The 17,339-nt window shown below is 35.1% G+C and overlaps 1 protein-coding gene and 3 long non-coding RNA genes across 4 annotated transcripts in view; 2 read left to right on the forward strand and 2 right to left on the reverse strand.

Moving 5' to 3' along the window:
- Positions 1-2,869, reverse strand: part of LOC131533738 (uncharacterized) — a 65,972-nt gene extending 63,103 nt beyond the window's left edge. Inside the window, exon 1 of the mRNA XM_058766197.1 lies at positions 2,657-2,869. Coding sequence (XP_058622180.1) covers positions 2,657-2,732 — 76 coding nt within the window. The 5' untranslated portion in view covers positions 2,733-2,869. The remainder of the gene's footprint in view (positions 1-2,656) is intronic.
- Positions 2,870-3,130: 261 nt separating this feature from the next.
- Positions 3,131-6,099, reverse strand: LOC131533815 (uncharacterized). The gene is made up of 3 exons (XR_009269210.1): positions 5,425-6,099; positions 3,965-4,060; positions 3,131-3,883 (listed from the first exon to the last, which is right to left on the reverse strand). It is a non-coding gene; the product is annotated as an uncharacterized LOC131533815 (long non-coding RNA).
- Positions 6,100-6,893: 794 nt separating this feature from the next.
- LOC131533817 (uncharacterized) lies at positions 6,894-9,931 on the forward strand. Its single transcript, XR_009269212.1, has 3 exons — positions 6,894-8,070; positions 8,841-9,021; positions 9,872-9,931. It is a non-coding gene; the product is annotated as an uncharacterized LOC131533817 (long non-coding RNA).
- A 5,641-nt stretch (positions 9,932-15,572) lies between these two features.
- LOC131533818 (uncharacterized) lies at positions 15,573-16,707 on the forward strand. The gene is made up of 4 exons (XR_009269213.1): positions 15,573-15,706; positions 15,837-15,901; positions 15,985-16,183; positions 16,271-16,707. It is a non-coding gene; the product is annotated as an uncharacterized LOC131533818 (long non-coding RNA).
- The last annotated feature ends 632 nt before the right edge of the window (positions 16,708-17,339 follow it).

Here is a 17,339-nt window from a genome sequence, read left to right on the forward strand (position 1 = left end):
AAAACTCGTTCGCCCCCTACAGTGCAATTCGGCTGGGTATACATCCGGCTAAAATATCAGGTGAAAGTCTTCATAGCTTGCGTAGTATAGGCCCAGCTCCCAACCCAACTTTGAGAATAGATTAAGGCGATATTTTTTATCGCCCGATAAGAGTCTCACGTTAACGCAGCACGTTAACGCCGATAACGGCCCACCACTAATTTTTATATATCCATGAAATAAGAAATTGACCTTAAAATGACAATAAATTGTATTGTGCCATCTCAGGCTGTGCCATTTATTATTTTATGACTATTTTTTCAACCCTGTTACAGACACAAGCTTTACTATATACTATAGTTTAATTAGAACAACTATGTGATAGTTTTATAGTGATATACGCAACATTTTAAGTTACTATTTTCACTGTGATTGTTTCACATTTTGGATTTTTGTTTTAAATTTTGACCACATGTCAATTAAGAAATGTTTATTTTATTTTTTTTTACAAGAGATATACAAAAAGGGCTTTGTCCAAAATTAAATATAGTTAAAGTTACAATAGAAAAACCTGGAAAGTTGTATCAAATATCATTTTTACAATTTTTAGGAAATTAATGACAGCAACAGGTTTGACCAGAGTAACAGGGATGACAGGACACACGTGTGCTTCACTGCACATATTTGTTTACATAATACTGTAAAGTTTTACCATTTTAAATTGCATATAGTTGTAAACTTGCCATAGTTGTATTAGTCAATCAAGTCACCTTTATTTATTTAGCACTTTACACAATGCAGATTGTCAAAGCAACTTTACAATGTTAAACAGGAAAATAGTGTCGATAATGTGGGAGGACAATAGCAAAAAAAGTCAGTTCTTTGTTGACTGAGCACATTGCATTTCTAAAAGATCTACTGTTTTAAGGGTATTGTAATTAGATGCATGCAGATATTGATTATATTAAATGTAATAAGTAATTGTTTAAATTTACATTTTAAAAATGGTAACAGTATTGACATTGGATGATGCCCCTCCCCTATGTAGTCTTTTATCAATATTACATCAAATTAAAGTCAATTAAATATTATTTTAAATAGCATTTATGCTGATAAGGGTAAGGTGTTTGGCCTGTCCCTCGCTATGATTGTTCTTTTTCAGCAGGACTTTTAATTCCCAAATTGAAGGTTAAATTATACAAAAATCACATTTGCATATTGTTCTAAATACAATCTCATTGTTAAGTAATGTTTTTGCCATAAGTATACATTTTTTTTATTTTATTTATTTTTTTTTATAAAATATAAATCATTTTATTGGTGTCCCCTGATTTCATGTCAGCCCTGTTACCCTCATTAAAATAAAACCCTTGTAAAATACTGTACAATCAAGTGACGTCACTTCTAGAAGGATACATCATTTCTCAACCAGGATTCCGACACTGAAAACACAAGCATGTTTCTCTCACTCCTCTATAATGTTCTATTTTTGATCATTTATGAGGCTTGACTGAGCGAGGGAGAGGGGAGTATGGAGTTTATTTTGTGTCTTTTTATTCAATCAAACATACTGTGTTTGAGAGCAAAACTAATTATTTTGTAGTTAAAAAATAAAAGTTTGCAAAAAGATTCTTCTTAAACACCCCTTAGAAGTCAGGGACATATTGAAATGTTAATTAAAAGGTATTCAAAGCAAAGTCTCTGCAAGGCTACAGTGGTACTGGCTCACAAGTCCTGATTATCATTAGTTACTACTGAAGTAAGTACTATTGAAGTATTAAAGTTTTGCAGTTGTCAGTGCACAGGTCGTAAAGATATACAAAAAAAACCTGTTATTAAAATGCACAATACACAGTTGCAGACTAGGGTGAAGTCAGAATGTACAGACATCGGTCCCAAATCGTTGTATTTTAGAAAACTGTGAATGGCAAACTGTACGTGGCGCTGCATGATTTTGATTTTGAACAGTTTATAGTTTGTGTTATGACTGTAAGTCATTCTCCTCAAATGCTATTGAGCTTTAAATTTGAGTTTGAGCGCATTCGGTACTGAAAAATAGCTATTTTTACATATGATTTACAGTAGATTTTAATAAATATCAAAAATGTAAAAGGTGTGCATTATACCGGTAGTTGACAACTAGATGAATAGTTTACAGTTTTGCTTCATGACTGTAAGTCATTCTGCTCATATGCTATTGAAGTTAGAAAAATATAGCTATACCAATATCGCATGTAACTTTAGAGACGGTCCCTAAATATGCGAATATCGAACGGCCAACGTCAAGCCAACTTTATGCCAGTCATGAAGCTTACTTGGGTAAAGTTGGTTTTATATTCGCAAATTCGGACTTCAGCATTCAATTACTTTGTTAACCACACTACATTGGACATTCAGCGGACATTCGCAAGTAAATATGACATTAAAACAATACTTGGCCATTTTGATCGATTGTGAAAAAAATGTAGTAGGTTGACAATGATGTCGCTGATTAGAATTTGCAAAAAATAATTTTATTGCACATATAATTAGAAAGTTATTGATCGCGGAAATGTGTGAATGTGCGAACATAAAACCAACTTTACCCAAGAATGAAGCTTTACTATTGGGGGCTGTCAGCTAGAATAATTAAGTTCACTTTGTCACTGAGTTTAAGATGTTAAATTAGTTATCTTACCCAGTAAACGACCTGTTGCTCGCCATGACAAGACAGGGCTCTCAAGTCTCACGCATTCACCGTGAGACACACGCATTTTAACCAGTTCACACGCTCTCACGCCACACCTTGTATTTCTCACGCTGAGAAGGGATAACTTGTCCCGCTACAATTACTATACAATTAATAGACGAGGAAATACGGAGGTAAGTTCTCTGCCGAGTTCATAGCTGTCTCGAGTTATACAGAGTTAAATGCCACCTACCAGCCAATCAGAAAGTAGAGCTGTGTCCGATACCGCTCCCTATCCACTATCCCTATCCCTCCCAACATTATATATATATATAATATTTATATATATATATACATGCAATAATAATAATATAAATTTTTTGTGTCTTAGAAATGCACATTTGACATTGAGTTGACAGTAGTAGTTTGAGTTAGGATGCAGATGTAAATTTATGTTCATTATCAAAATCAGTAACATCTGTATAAAAAATTGCAGCAACCTCCTTTTTTATATGGTGAAATTTTATTTTTCTGACACTTTGAGTTCTATTAAAATTAACCATTGTTCTTCCACAGTAGCATACATTTACATCATGATAACCAGAGTTAAAACCACACATATAGCACCTCAATACTGTGGTAAAAATCCAACTAGATGGTTTCTAGGTAGCCTATTTATATGTAAAACAGTAGTCTAAATACATTTATTATAAATGCACAAACGCTAGCCTATAGCTTAATCACAAATATAGTGTAATTACATTCCATTACTCATTTAAAACATTTAATACACGTCTACATTAATATAATAAATTTGATATAAATACCACACATTTCTGCCACAATACCATTGTGCAGTTAATGTTACTACAGTAAATCCCTGGTAAACCATGGCGATTTGTAGAGCCTTCTGACTGTATCGTTGCACACAGTGTTTTTCTGATGTTTTATCTGGATTAATCACACTTCAATACAGAAACATCAAAAACTTAGTTCAATTTATTAAAATGCATCATTTGGATCAGCTCTGTAGTTGCAAATTGGTTTGTCATTGTGAGCACAACATAAAGAAAAACTGATGTTTCCATACAAAATAACAAAAAAAAAAAAAAGATGAAAACCAAGCAGACAGAAGGCCAGCAAATTCACATCTGTTTTTAGGTGAAATGATCGGACCAGCAGAAGTTGTCTTTGTCTTTCTTTGGTCTTTTGGTCGAGACGCAGCCGAGCATTCTCCTGTAGAACAGCAGGTATAAAGTTAGCAAAAATTTCATCAATATAAGCAACATTGTGGATTGATTAAACCTTAAAATGTACCATTTGATGGCAGTATGTTTTCCCCAAGGATGCCGGTGTCTAGAGAGAACTGCCTGAACTTCTCCCTCAAGTCATCAGAAATTTCTGAGGTACGACCTGTTAATGACATTCGATGTCTGTTTAGCGTTTATTCATTAAAACGTTACTAAATTGTGTCATTTGGGCATATTCTCCTATGATTCTCAATAGACAACTAAACAAATAGCTTGTAATTTACTAGAGGTTCTGACAAAATGTTAATTGCTGCGGTCTATTTAATTTTTAAAATTTGAATTATGTAGCCTATTGCAAAATTTGCACCTCTGTTGTGGCTAATATTAATTTCATAATTATCCTTACTCCGTGAAGTAGCAGAAGTTAAGTGAAAATGTGCAAATGGCCGATTCTGGGGTGAATTAAATGCAAGTCTTAAATGTCACTGTTTATAATATAAGGCATTCATCCTTTCACTTTAAAAAAAAATGGGGGCATAAAAAGAGTAGCATATACCAGCATGTAGCATATGCAACATTACTTAGTGTCAACAGAATGTTCAAAAGGGACCATCAAAATAAAGTGTTACCAAACATCTTAGTCACATATGTAGTTTTATATTACATGTACCTCATTTTAGAAAATAATATTAATAGCAATAACACTTAAAATGACTTTATTGTAATCAGCTTTGTGGTTTCATTGATGGTATATTATTAATTTGTTTTGTAATGCTTATATGGTCATAATCATTAAATACTATTAAAATGTTGTCAACAAAAATAAACTCACATTAGCACATGTTAATAATTTTATCTATTTATTGTTTGTAGTATCTTGAAACTCTCCCGAGCAGCGTTTTTGCACTCAAATAAGATGACAATGGCCGTAGAGCGCCTTCAGGCGACCGTTAATTTAACATAAGAATGAATAAGCTACCAACGAACATTTTTAAAAATCATCATTTTTGAAAATTAAACGCATCTCTCATTCAAACTCGCTCGCTCCCGCTCTCTCTAACAGCTGGTCGGTTCTCCGCATTGGATTGTGGGAAATAGTGCTTCAGCCAGTGTACATCGGTTGTAGCATGTGCTGCGTCCCAATGTGCCTACTTATACTACGCCCTTAAAGTATGTACTCTTTTGGTGAAGAAAAAGTACACACTTTTAAGTGTGTAGTAGAAGAGCTTTGGGACATACTATCACATCACACAACTGCGTCTTTAACGGACTGTTCATGTCGCATCTGTTACACGCACCCTGTCACTGTAAACTGGCCTGTCAATCATCTTGTCACAGTTAACATCCTCTACATTTCATTTCATTTAACTTCCTAGAAAAAAGCTCGTTGATCTGCCAGTCGCGGGTCTTTCATGCTGAGAACTCTGCTCATATTTTAAAAGTTAACGACCAAATGGATGTTTATAAAAGTTCACATTGCTGTTGCAGATGAAATATAACACGGATAACAATAAATAAAGTTTTTACCAGTTTAAATGTTGATTATTAGTAACTCCGACCACTTTTTGTAGACATAAAGGTCGATCGCGCGCATCCGCCACGTTTGTAGTTTTTCTTACGCTTTTTATTCGTGTAGTTCTGGACCAAATCCTTTGTCAAAGCGCAATGGATTGTGGGCAATTTTAGCCATTAGAGTGTGCTCGGATCCACACTTCAAAAATCGACCTGAAATAGTAGACCATCCGGGGACTTTTGGCATACTCTTTTCAACATACTATGCTTTGGGACACCCTTATTGTAGTCTCACATACTATTTAGGATGGATAGTATGAACATTGGGACGCAGGGATAGACATAATAGACGCCTCATGACATGCTGGAACGTAATCCAGCGTCGCCGCCATATTGGTTGGGTCTCCTCACTCTACGCTAGCACCAGAGTCAACGGAGAGCGAGCAATTTATGCCCGTATTTTGTGCAGTTTACGGTTGCAATAACCCGCGCAGATACCAGATCGCGTGGGATTACCTTTCACAAGTAAGATTTTGGTTATTTTACCATTTATAATATTATGTCATCGTAACTAACGTTACTTACATGTAACATTATTACAGCAGGAACTGGTACTCTCTCTCATTATCTCTTGCTGTTTTTTTCTGTTCTTCAACTTCCAGAGGATGCGTTCTTACTCGGGGAGCACATTGCAGAAACCCAATTCGGAATTGAGAACCATCATTTCATGCTTGTCATTTGTGGTCAGTGGCGCCTGCAGGTGTACGGCTGGACGCACTGTGCGTACCATGAGCGCTCAGACTGACCTGTGATTTTCCCAGCAAACATTTCAGCAGTAAATTATAGCCGTATTTCTGTCGACTGAACCAGCCATGCCATTAATAATGAACGTATCAGTCTTTTGCATGCCAAAGTCCATTTCTGCTTATAAACATTACGTCAAATAGAAAGAGAATCGTGCTACACGCACTTTCATGAGATCGGGTTACACTACAACAACTCATTTGTAGCCTATTTTACAAATGGGAATAAAACGAAATTCATGACAATTCAAGCTACCCGTAAAATTTATTGTGAATAAAGTAATGAAGTCGTTCACTCAGAATTCGGACAGCACTACAAAATGGCTGACACCCGACATAGTGCACTATGTAGTGGATAGGGAGTGGTTTCGGACACATGCTTGAGTGAACGACTAAATTCCCTACATTCCTTCACTACTTTTTACCCACAATGCATTCTGATTTCGAGTGTACAAGATTTGCAATTGTGTTTGGATTGTCACAATTTGCCACATGTGGAAAACACAATTGAAAATATAATTTGCAATTTCTTTTGAAATTGCCTGGAATATCCTTTCATAGACGGGCTCTATAGCAGAGCACACTGCTCTCAGCTGTAGATCTTTGCTTCAAAGCTTTCTAAGTGCTTGACGATAGTTTACCCAAAAATGAAAATTCTGTCATTAATTACTCGCCCTGGTCTGAAAGCTCTCGGATTTAATTTAAAATATCTTAACTTGTGTTCTGAAGATGAACGAAGGTCTTACGGGTTTGTAACGACATGAGGGTGAGTAATTAATGACAGAATTTCCATTTTTAGGTGAACTATACCTTTAACTTCCCTAAGCAGTGCGCATCTACCAAGGAGTCTTTATATACTTGATATAAATTTTAGGACATCTTTAAATTATTTTGCATTCTCTTTTTAAATTTTAATTGTCAATGTCATTTCACTGTGTATTTAAATAGTTAAACATGTAAAAATGTAGTAGTTAAACAGTTAAACGGACACATGTCATTCAGAATTGTATTTCTGTGATTTTTGCATTTTCTGGACAAAAAAAAAAGAAAGAAAGAAAATTGCATGTTTGTGATTGGTACAGATTTTAACACATTTGTGAATGTCAGTTGGCATTAAAAATCATTTTTAACAGTCTAAATAACCTGTATTCTTCATTATGTATTAATCCATGATTGTCTTGTTAAGCATGGGCAAAATTATGAGAATAACCCAGCAAGAATAACCCAGAAACACAAAAATGCAAACACATAAATGGTAAAAATGACTATATCTTGGGTTTTCTCAACAACCCAGCCTGCTGGGTTAAAATGTGTAAACCAGCATGCTGGGTTACTTTAACCAAGCATGTGTTCGGTCCAATATTTACCCAGCGCTGGGTTGCCAATTGGGTTATTTTTAACCCAGCCATTTTTAGAGTGCATATAAAGCACTGTGCACTGTTAAAAATTGCTGTTAATTTACGGCAGAATTTCAACAGTATAATCCTGTTATGTTCAAAAGCAGTACATTACTGTTTTTTTCGTTTTTGTGAAATGACGTAGACACAATATAACGGCATTCTACTGTATTTATAACTCGAAGGAAATAAAACATTACTATCCAGTATTTTTGTAAACTGCAGTGAGCACGCCGGGACTTTCATCCGTCTTGTTAACAGGCAAGTTCCCCTTTGCTTTGCGCGATTTCATAGACAAAATACATTACATTTGCTACTGCAACTAATCTGTATAGTGGATATCGGAAGTGACACTATCTTTTATTTGCTCTTTTCAGTGATAAACGCGCCAAATGCGACATCATCGAGTGCAACTGGATTTCTGACTCTGTGACTCGGATTATATTATTCCCAATTACAGGGTGAGTTTCATTCGTTATGAGATAATTCCTATGCAAAGTTAAGTTTTCAAACACTGTTGGATTGAAATCACATCGATGGCTCTGTAACATGCTGAAATGGCGGTGTTGTTTGCTAATAGGCTAATAGGCTATCAGTTTGCAGAATTTGCTAACGCGTTAAACCTCCACTGTTTGAAAAAACAAACGAACAAACTCAAAATTTCGGTGTGTTTGCAAATTTGGGTAAGCATGTTCTTGTATGACATGCTTATTCTAAGGGATTTTACTGTTGTGCTTATATTGTTTTTATGTTGGTTATGTTTTGCATCAATCCATGTTGGTTTTGTATTTAAAGTGATAGAATACTTATTAGCTGGATTTCTGAATCGAAATCATATGCTTGGAGCACTTAAAAATGTAAACACGAAAGCTAAGTATGAGAACCAATGTTTTCATGTGTAAAGCTAGCATGTTTGAAATTGAGTTTTATTTACCATGCACTTGTGTGGACTTTCAGTGGATGGGCTTTCTTTGTTGTCTGAATATAAATGAAAATACATTTTACAATACACAATTTACAGTATACACATTTTGACTTAAAGGTCTGTCCAGACCAGTCCATGTTGAAATGCTTTTCTTATGTTAGAAGTGCTGAACTCTGTGACTGTTTACAATGATTTTAGTTTTCTTTGCATTCAATTGTAATCTGGCAATGTCAAATTAATGTTATGTCAATGCTGAAATTAAATGTGAATTAAATTAAAACATTAAATGTGTTTTTCTTTTTAAAGGTTCAGGTGAAACACCACGAAGAAGAATCCAGCACTGGATGATCAGCCTTGAGGAGCACATCATTTGTGAGGGCATCCAGCCGGCTTTTCTGTCTGGGCTTGCAGCTGATTTTTCTACTTACAACAATTTCAATCTTCAATACCAAGCTGAAGACGCATGCACGTTGGAATTTATTCAAAGGTTAGATACTTGGATGCATACATTCAATTCACTTCACATTTTATTTCTATATCACTTTTTACAATACATATATTTTTAAAGCAGCTATACAGAAAATGTATGTTTCATTGAAACATTTGGCCCTAATAAACAGGGAATAGCATCAAATAGAAATTTCCTGTCAAATATTTGAGCCCCAGTGAGCAGTAGGTGAATGTCAAGGAAATAAAATGTCTATCGGTGGTGAGGTGTTGGTGGAAACCTTGAAAGGAAGCAGATTCATCTAGGACCCATCCTTCATCATTAAAATGATGATCATGTGCATATGTTACAGTTCTGTCAGACATGGCTAAAATAGTAGGGTATAAGATGTGTTATGTCAATGCTTGAACAAAGAGATATCTTTAATCTAGACTGAAACACATCATTCAGTCCAAAAGATCTGAGTGTTGGAGCTTCTTAAGAAAGCTTTCCTTTCCTGACAAAGTAAAGTGAAGTGTTCTTGATACAAGAATATAATTTTATATACTTTTAATATTTATATGTTATCCGTGAGTACCCTTTTTGGCAACACTTTAGAATAGGGAACACTTATTCACCATTAACTACGACTTTTCCCTCAATAAATTCCTAATTTGCTGCTTATTAACAGTTAGTAAGGTAGTTGTTAAGTTTAGGTATTGGGTAGGATTAGGGATGTAGAATAAGGTCATGCAGAATAAGGCATTACTATGTGCTTAATTAGTGCTAATAAATGGCTAATAGTCTAGTAATATGCTAGCTAATAAGCAACTAGTTAAGAGACCCTAAGATAAAGTGTTACCATCTTTTTCCCCTCCACACTAATTCTAAACACACATTTGTTTTTCAGGTGGTTCATCGAGATAAATCCGGAAAAGGGACCAGGGCTGGAGGAGTCATATCAAAGCTGATGGGAAGGTCACCCAGAAAAAGAAAACCGTGAACCCTCGTGTCTGCAGTCTACTTAAAAAATTTATGGATTTTGAGTTGGACTTTATACAAGTATTACACACCACAGACCACACTCACATCACACACACGTTTGTTTTGTGAAAAGTGGGGACATCCCATAAGTGTAATGGTTTTATACTGTAAAAACTGTATGTGCTATTGCCCTACACCTAAACCTACCCTTTACAGCGAACTTTGTGCCATTTCAGATTTTCAATACACTCCATTTTGTGTGATTTATAAGCCTTTTGAAAAGTGGGGACATGGGGTAATGTCCTGAAAAGTCACCTGCTCCTTGTAATACCTGTCATTACACAAATTTATGTCCTCATTTGTCACAAAAATGTGCGTGCGCACACACCCACCCACACACAGTCTCTTGATCTCTATTTTTCAGGTATTCATTAATTTCTATTCACTCAAAAACATTTACTCAGGTGTTCTCCAAGTTTTTCACTTAATCTTTGTGTCCAGAGTTATTTTTTTGGACAGCCTGCATGACCTATTAGAATTAATTGTTAAAGAGTTAAAGCAATTTATTTATCATTTATACAGCTGAAATGTACATTTATTGTCATAAATGTAATAAGCTTTGGGCTTTATTTTACAATTTGTTTTCATTTTGTACCAATGTTCTGTAAGTCAGAATCTGATTTGGGGAATATGTTGAATATGAGTTTATTTCTGTTATGACCACTTCTTCCCCTTAAATTTCAATTATTGTCTTTAATGTTTTTTCTAAGAAAGTTTTTTTTTTTTTTTTTTTTTTAATAAAGCAAAACAAGTTTTGAATCAACACTTTAAAGCTGCTTTACTTGTGTTACATTTCAAGTCACTATTTCAAAGGGTACAAATATATATTAAAAAAGAAGAAAATGTTGTCCTTTTTACTAGCAGGCCATTATTCAATAGCGTACACAATGGCATAGTATATTTGTATTGTAGTTTACACATTGTTTGTTTAGTTGTGAAGAAGAGCAAAAAAAGTATTTGCGAAAACAGTAGTCAACTGTAAATTTCACCAACAGTAAAAGACAGTTAATTTTACAGTTCCTTGCTGGCAACCAAGCTGCCAGTTATTTACTGTTTTTTAATAAACAGTAACCAACTGTAATTTTACCCAACAGTAAGATACTGTTAATTTTACAGTTCCTTGCTGGCAACCAAGCTGCCAGTTATTTACTGTTTTTTTAACAGGACAATTTTTAACAGTGTGGCTTCCCCACTCAAATTCAGATGCAATGTGTTTTCCATGGTGGAAAAACCAAAAACCAAAACTAGAAACAATTTGGCTCTGGATGGAACGCTATTATCTATCACGACAGTGCTTTATGTGGGAGCCCTCTACAAAACAAAAGTTTTATGGTGCGTTCAAGTCATGTCGGATACATCGTATTTACGAGTTGAACGCACATGAACGCCACCACAAAGTCGGTATTACGAGTGGGAAACTCGGAATGTTCTTTAAGCCCAGAGTTTCCGAGTTGGGGGCGTGTCAGTGAAAAAACATGTCGGATGCAATGGACGCAGCCAAAGACTAAAGATATGCAGGGTCGGTAAAATTGTTGAAATTAATAAAATTATTATTTTTTGTAATGTACAATAAAACTATATAAGTTGCATATACAAAATATTATAATGTATAATTATAATAGAATATATAATTATTCAGTTTACATCACCTTCATTAATTAAATAAAAACGGAAAAAAGAAAAAAACACAATGATGCACATTCTTCTTTCAATATTATGTAAATGTAGAGGGAAAAAAATAGTTGAATTGTGTAGAAAAGTTAAATCGCCATATTTTTCCGACCAAAGTGACTTGAACGCAACCGACGTCGTAATAACGACTTGTCAACTCGTAAGTACGAACGTCCCAGGAGCACTTGAACGCAGCATTAGACCCGCAAAAAAAGAGAGCAGAAAAGAGAGCAACATTTGTGGGTTCGTGATGAAAAGTGTTTGAAGTGCACAAAGAAAAATATGATTTTTCAAAGATTTACACGCACTGCAAATTATTTTGTTTTCAATTTCTTTATTTTTGAGCCTTAAGAAGAATCTTTTTGCAAACTTTTTTTTAATTATAAAATTATTAGTTTTGCTCTCAAACACAGTATGTTTGATTGAATAAAAAAGACACAAAATAAACTCCATATTATTGTTATGTTTTTAAATCACAAATTTATTTGTTGTTATATTAATTCTGTTAGATTATTTCATTGGGACACAAAAGGCACCGTGAAAAACTGGGGATTCTTCCCCATTTTAACCATATAAACATAGATTTATGGTTCTAAAGAGTATAATTCTACACTACGTCTAGGCCACTAATCAAATGCTGTAAATTAGTGACATTAAACATGTGACTTTTTACGCAGAAAGTGAGTGTTTTTACCTGACAGTATCAACAGAGACCTCATGTCCATCAGCCGATCTGAACCGTGCTGTCCGTCAGAAAGAGAAATATGACCGTCTGATGGACAGAAAGCATGCGCAAACGGTTTTTATTAAGTTAAAGAATACCTTTCATAAGTTTTCCTTTCTTTTTGACATTATGTTGTCTTCGTCTCTGGTCTGATCTTTTCTTGATATAACTGCATTGACATTTTAGACAAGTCACATTTTAAAATGTCTGAATTATTACGCGTTTGACAAAATACTTTCACTTTCACTATAGACTTTCCATAAATGTTTGTAGACAAGACATCTTTTGAAAAGTCAGGTATAGCTTCATACTGGTCTCCATTTGATGCTTCAACAGTTATATAGTCATTTGTGTCAGGAGTACAAATGAAAACATGCAAAATCAAAACAGGACCACTTTCATACCTTTATTATGAGTCGGCCTAATCAATCACGAGACGAATCCAATCTGTCGCACTTAAGTTAAAGAAAGCGTCCAGTGAAAAACAGTTTGTCCCCAAATGTGTTAAATCCAAGAAATATTAATATATCTCGCTAGTTTACAAAAGATTTACCTGCAGGATCTGTCCTCTATCGTCGTTCTCCAAAAAGAAAAAGAAAAAGAAAAAAGAAATCTCCCGTTTTTTTTTTTGTTTTGTTTTGTTTTGCCCAGAACTGGGACAAACTTCCCGTGGTTTGAACCAGTGGCGCCTGCAGGTGTACGGCTGGACGCACTGTGCGTACCACGAGCGCTCAGACTGACCTGAGATTTGCCCCGCAAACATTTCAGCAGTAAATTATAGGCCCGTTTGTCCCGTATTTCTGTCGACTGAACCAGCCATGCCATTAATAATGAATGTATCAGTCTTTTGCATGCCAAAGTCAATTTCTGCTTATAAACATTGCGTCAAATAGAAAGAGAAAATCGTGCTACACGCACTTTCATCGGGTTAGACTACAACAATTCAGACTGGTCAACAATTGTAGCCTATTTTACAAATGGGAATACAACGAATTCAGGACAATGTTTTACATTCAAGCTACCCTGAAAAGTTCTTTAAAATCATCTGGAATGCAATAAAGTAATTTTTAAAGCTGTTTTGCTGCATGGATTAAAAATAGGCTAATAAATAATTCACATATCAGACAAAATTGTGTTGCAGAAAATACTTTAAATCTTAAGGAATTCCGAGCAGAGCAACATAAAAATCAGAATATATATATAATCGGGCCTGTTTTAGGCTTTTCCTTATTTTTATATTTTAGACGGTGATGAAAAATGACTCGCCATCTCCTCATTGGACGTGACTTTAGAGAGAAATGCATCTTTACGGATTACATAATGAAAGTTTTTGTTTTCGATTTGAATTATTTCGTTTTAAAGTAGTAATTTAAAGCTTTCTATAGACATGTTTATCATATTTGTGACTCTTTCGGTTCATCATTGTGAAGCGCTCCTATTCAAGACCAGACAGCAAGCGCATCTGTTTTCCTATTTATTTTAATAAAAGCACAACGTTTTGTTAATATTGTGAATGCACACAAACAAAAGTAGACCCTTTACAGTTCCGAATGATGTATTACTGTTACCTTTATAAGCAAAAATTACGGCATATTTTAAGTTGTTTCCACTATCAAGAAAAAAATGCAAGTGACCTCTCTGGCGCCTCCATGTCCTGCAAAGTGCACCTCAGCTTCCAGTCTTCACACAAACGATTAGATATGCACCTAGCGCACATTTATATAGTTCAAACATTTAAACTAACATTGTGATATGCTTGTTTTATATCTATAGATTGTATTTTAGGCAAGTCGTGATGATTTGAGAAGGCTAAATTGATCAAACATAGGCTATGATCAGCCCACTGTCTGCCGCTGGCCGCTTGGTCTTTACTTAAAAATAAAAAATAAAAAATAAAAATAATAAAAAAAACCTTACATTTAACGAACAAAAAGTGCTCCAAACGTTTTTATAAATTAGCTTTAGAAAAAAACGAAACGAAATATTATGACTTTACCATAACATACGACCCCCTGACTGAACTGTACTGCAGATACATTTTGCACATTATTTGATTTTTCTTAAACTTTGCTTATCACACTTATCCCACGGCCCCATCAGAAAGACCCCCAACAAAGTGTCATGTCGAAGTAGTAATAATTCATACAATTTAACAAGTCAGCAAATTCATACAAAATTCTACGACTTTTACTCCTACTTCTGTCATTGGCCATTGCCTCAACTTTCATGCAGATTGTGCTCATAGTAAGTAGTCAGAGTTTATATCATAAAGATTATATTAAGTTAATTGTATTCTTTATTAATCTTTACAAATTGGTGCGGTCTCTTCCCGTTCTAACAGTACATGATATCTGTCCACTCAGAGTCTGCCTTTCTTTCCATGTTGATTTTTATTGAACGCATCTGTCTAAAAAGCAAGAGTCTGGAAATGCTAGTTTAACTTGTCACGTGACAAATCAGATCTTCAGTTAATTGGCCAAATCAGATCACTTTAAGTGGTTCACACCAAGAGCAAGAAATATAATAACTATTTTAACTATTTATTTTTCACATCAACAGATGATAACGTTCTGTTTATTATAAGTCCGAGCTGCAGTTATGTTGTCTGCCATTTAAATACTCAAGCTCTTTAAAGTCTGGTGGATTTTGATTGGCTGTCAATGTTTTGATTGTTCATCATCTGGAAAAATTTGTTCTGAAAGAGATTCCAATGATATTGTTTCTGTGTGTCGTTAAATGTCAAATAGCTGCGGTGTGGACTCATCCTTGGTGTGAAGAGGCCTTTAAACTGCTTGTAATACCGTCAGCATGTAATCATATTTAAAAGAATTCATATTAGCTTGCTATTGAAGAATACAGCTTTTTCTAATTCTGTTTTCTTCTCATTCTGCTAAACTTACACTCACAATTCTGCCTATTTCTCTGCATCTTATTCCTTTACTCTGTCACTCACTTACACATTCTTTTATACTCTGTTGTAAGGTGTAAACTGAGAGTTTGCATGATGGCCTTTTCTCAGACTGTGAATCTGATGTATACAGATGAACTCAGGAGCCCGCTAGAGCTTCCAGGGAACTTGAGCTTGAAGTTTACTATTATAACTGCTTAATTTATGATTAAACAACAGTAATAATTAAACATGGGGTCGATGGATATTTTCTTGTTTTACAGCTGAAGACCAAAAATGCAAAGAAAATCAGTCACAGCAAGTCAACAGGCAAACCCGTCCTGATGACTGAGGCATGAACATGGTCTTCTTCTGCCCAAACAGAAAAGAGAAAGCTGGAAAGTTGCACATTTCCATTGGTATGTCTGTATTCAAGCAATGCAGTTATATGTGGTACAGCATTTGATGTTGATCTCTCAAAATACTCTTTAAGTCACCAGTTGTCATTTTTCACATACACATCTTACAAAAGTACATCTTTTTTTATAGATCCTTTAATGAGCATATCAGCTGTGCGTCATCTCTGGGATTTAGGCAGGAAATGACTGAATATGGTGAGTACTGACACCTGCACCTGTATTCACCTACACTACTTCTCTGGAGTTATCGTTGACTTGTTTTCTCTCTTTGTTTGAAGGAAGATGAAGCCAGTTGATAAAGATATCAATTCAATGGCCACCAAGTGAAGCACTGCTGCCTGAACCCATCAGATATCTGCTGTGAAGACTGCATTTACGAACAGCTCTACTGTGACAGCGCAGATGTTACAGCCCATAAAAGAAACAAGATAGTGGTGGAGGGATTCTTTTAGCTCATACCTCCAACAAGAATCAATGGTAAGTCCAGTGCAACAATTATAAATAAAAATACAATATATTTTTTATTGATTTACCACACCCTAAATACATGTTTTGTCCCTCCAGGACATCAAGACCAGGTGGTGTGTGAGAAAAGCATGGAGGACCGTCAGAGACTACAGCCACCCGAGCCATGGATTGCTCTCACCGTCACCATCAGGCAGATGTTATCGCAGAACCTTCACCAGCAGACTGCGAGACAAGTTCTATCCACAGACAATCAGACTGAACTGAGCTCGTACCAGTAACACCACACACAGCACACCAACCTCTTATGCACTGCACTCCATCACTTCCACTGACTGGACTCTGACTCACTATTATTCTGCATCCTGACAATCTGTTTGCACTAATTCATACTGTACTGCACTGCAAAGGTATATGTATACTGTGATTATTGTTTTCATTTCATGCTGTCTGTATAGTATAATATTTACCATATGGTGTTCTCTATCTGTATTGAGTCCCTTATATGTGTGTGTTGCATATATATTCAGTATTTGTCATCCACTTTCACCACCTGTACACTTGCGTTCATGGTATTGTGACAATAAAGTGATTTGATTTGAACTGGTTACATGTCTTTTGTTCATCAGTTGTACTGTAGGGTGCTGGTTAACAATTGCAAATTGTTTATGACGGAAGAAGTTTATGATAGGGACATGGACAAGCAAGCAATAGGAAGAAATGCTTGCATTTGGGTGGCTTCATCTGATTAAAATAACATGATTTTAACATAACCCATTTTTATTTCTCTTGAATATGATTTGTCTTTATATGCTACTTTAGCTATCTTTATGATGTATCCTCCAGTAAAGTATTGCACATGGTGTTGGATAATAAAGTATGGGGAATATTGTGTATTAGGTGTTTGGTAAATGCATCATTTAATTTTGTAAACAATACACATAATTATCATGAGTGTTTTAATTAAGACATGAACATTTAGTCATATTAAAGACAGTCAGTTACATAAAGGCTGAAAGATGCATTAGAAGAGACTGCATGGACTGTATTGCTACAGACACTTCATGCACAACTGAGGCTGATGCACCAGGGTAAAAAAAATCAACATGAGTCCTGTACTGTACTATTAGCAAGATGATTAGCACCTGAGGAGGACAAAGATGAGGAA

This window comes from Onychostoma macrolepis, chromosome 24 (assembly GCF_012432095.1).
Source record: "Onychostoma macrolepis isolate SWU-2019 chromosome 24, ASM1243209v1, whole genome shotgun sequence".
NCBI lineage: Eukaryota > Metazoa > Chordata > Actinopteri > Cypriniformes > Cyprinidae > Onychostoma > Onychostoma macrolepis.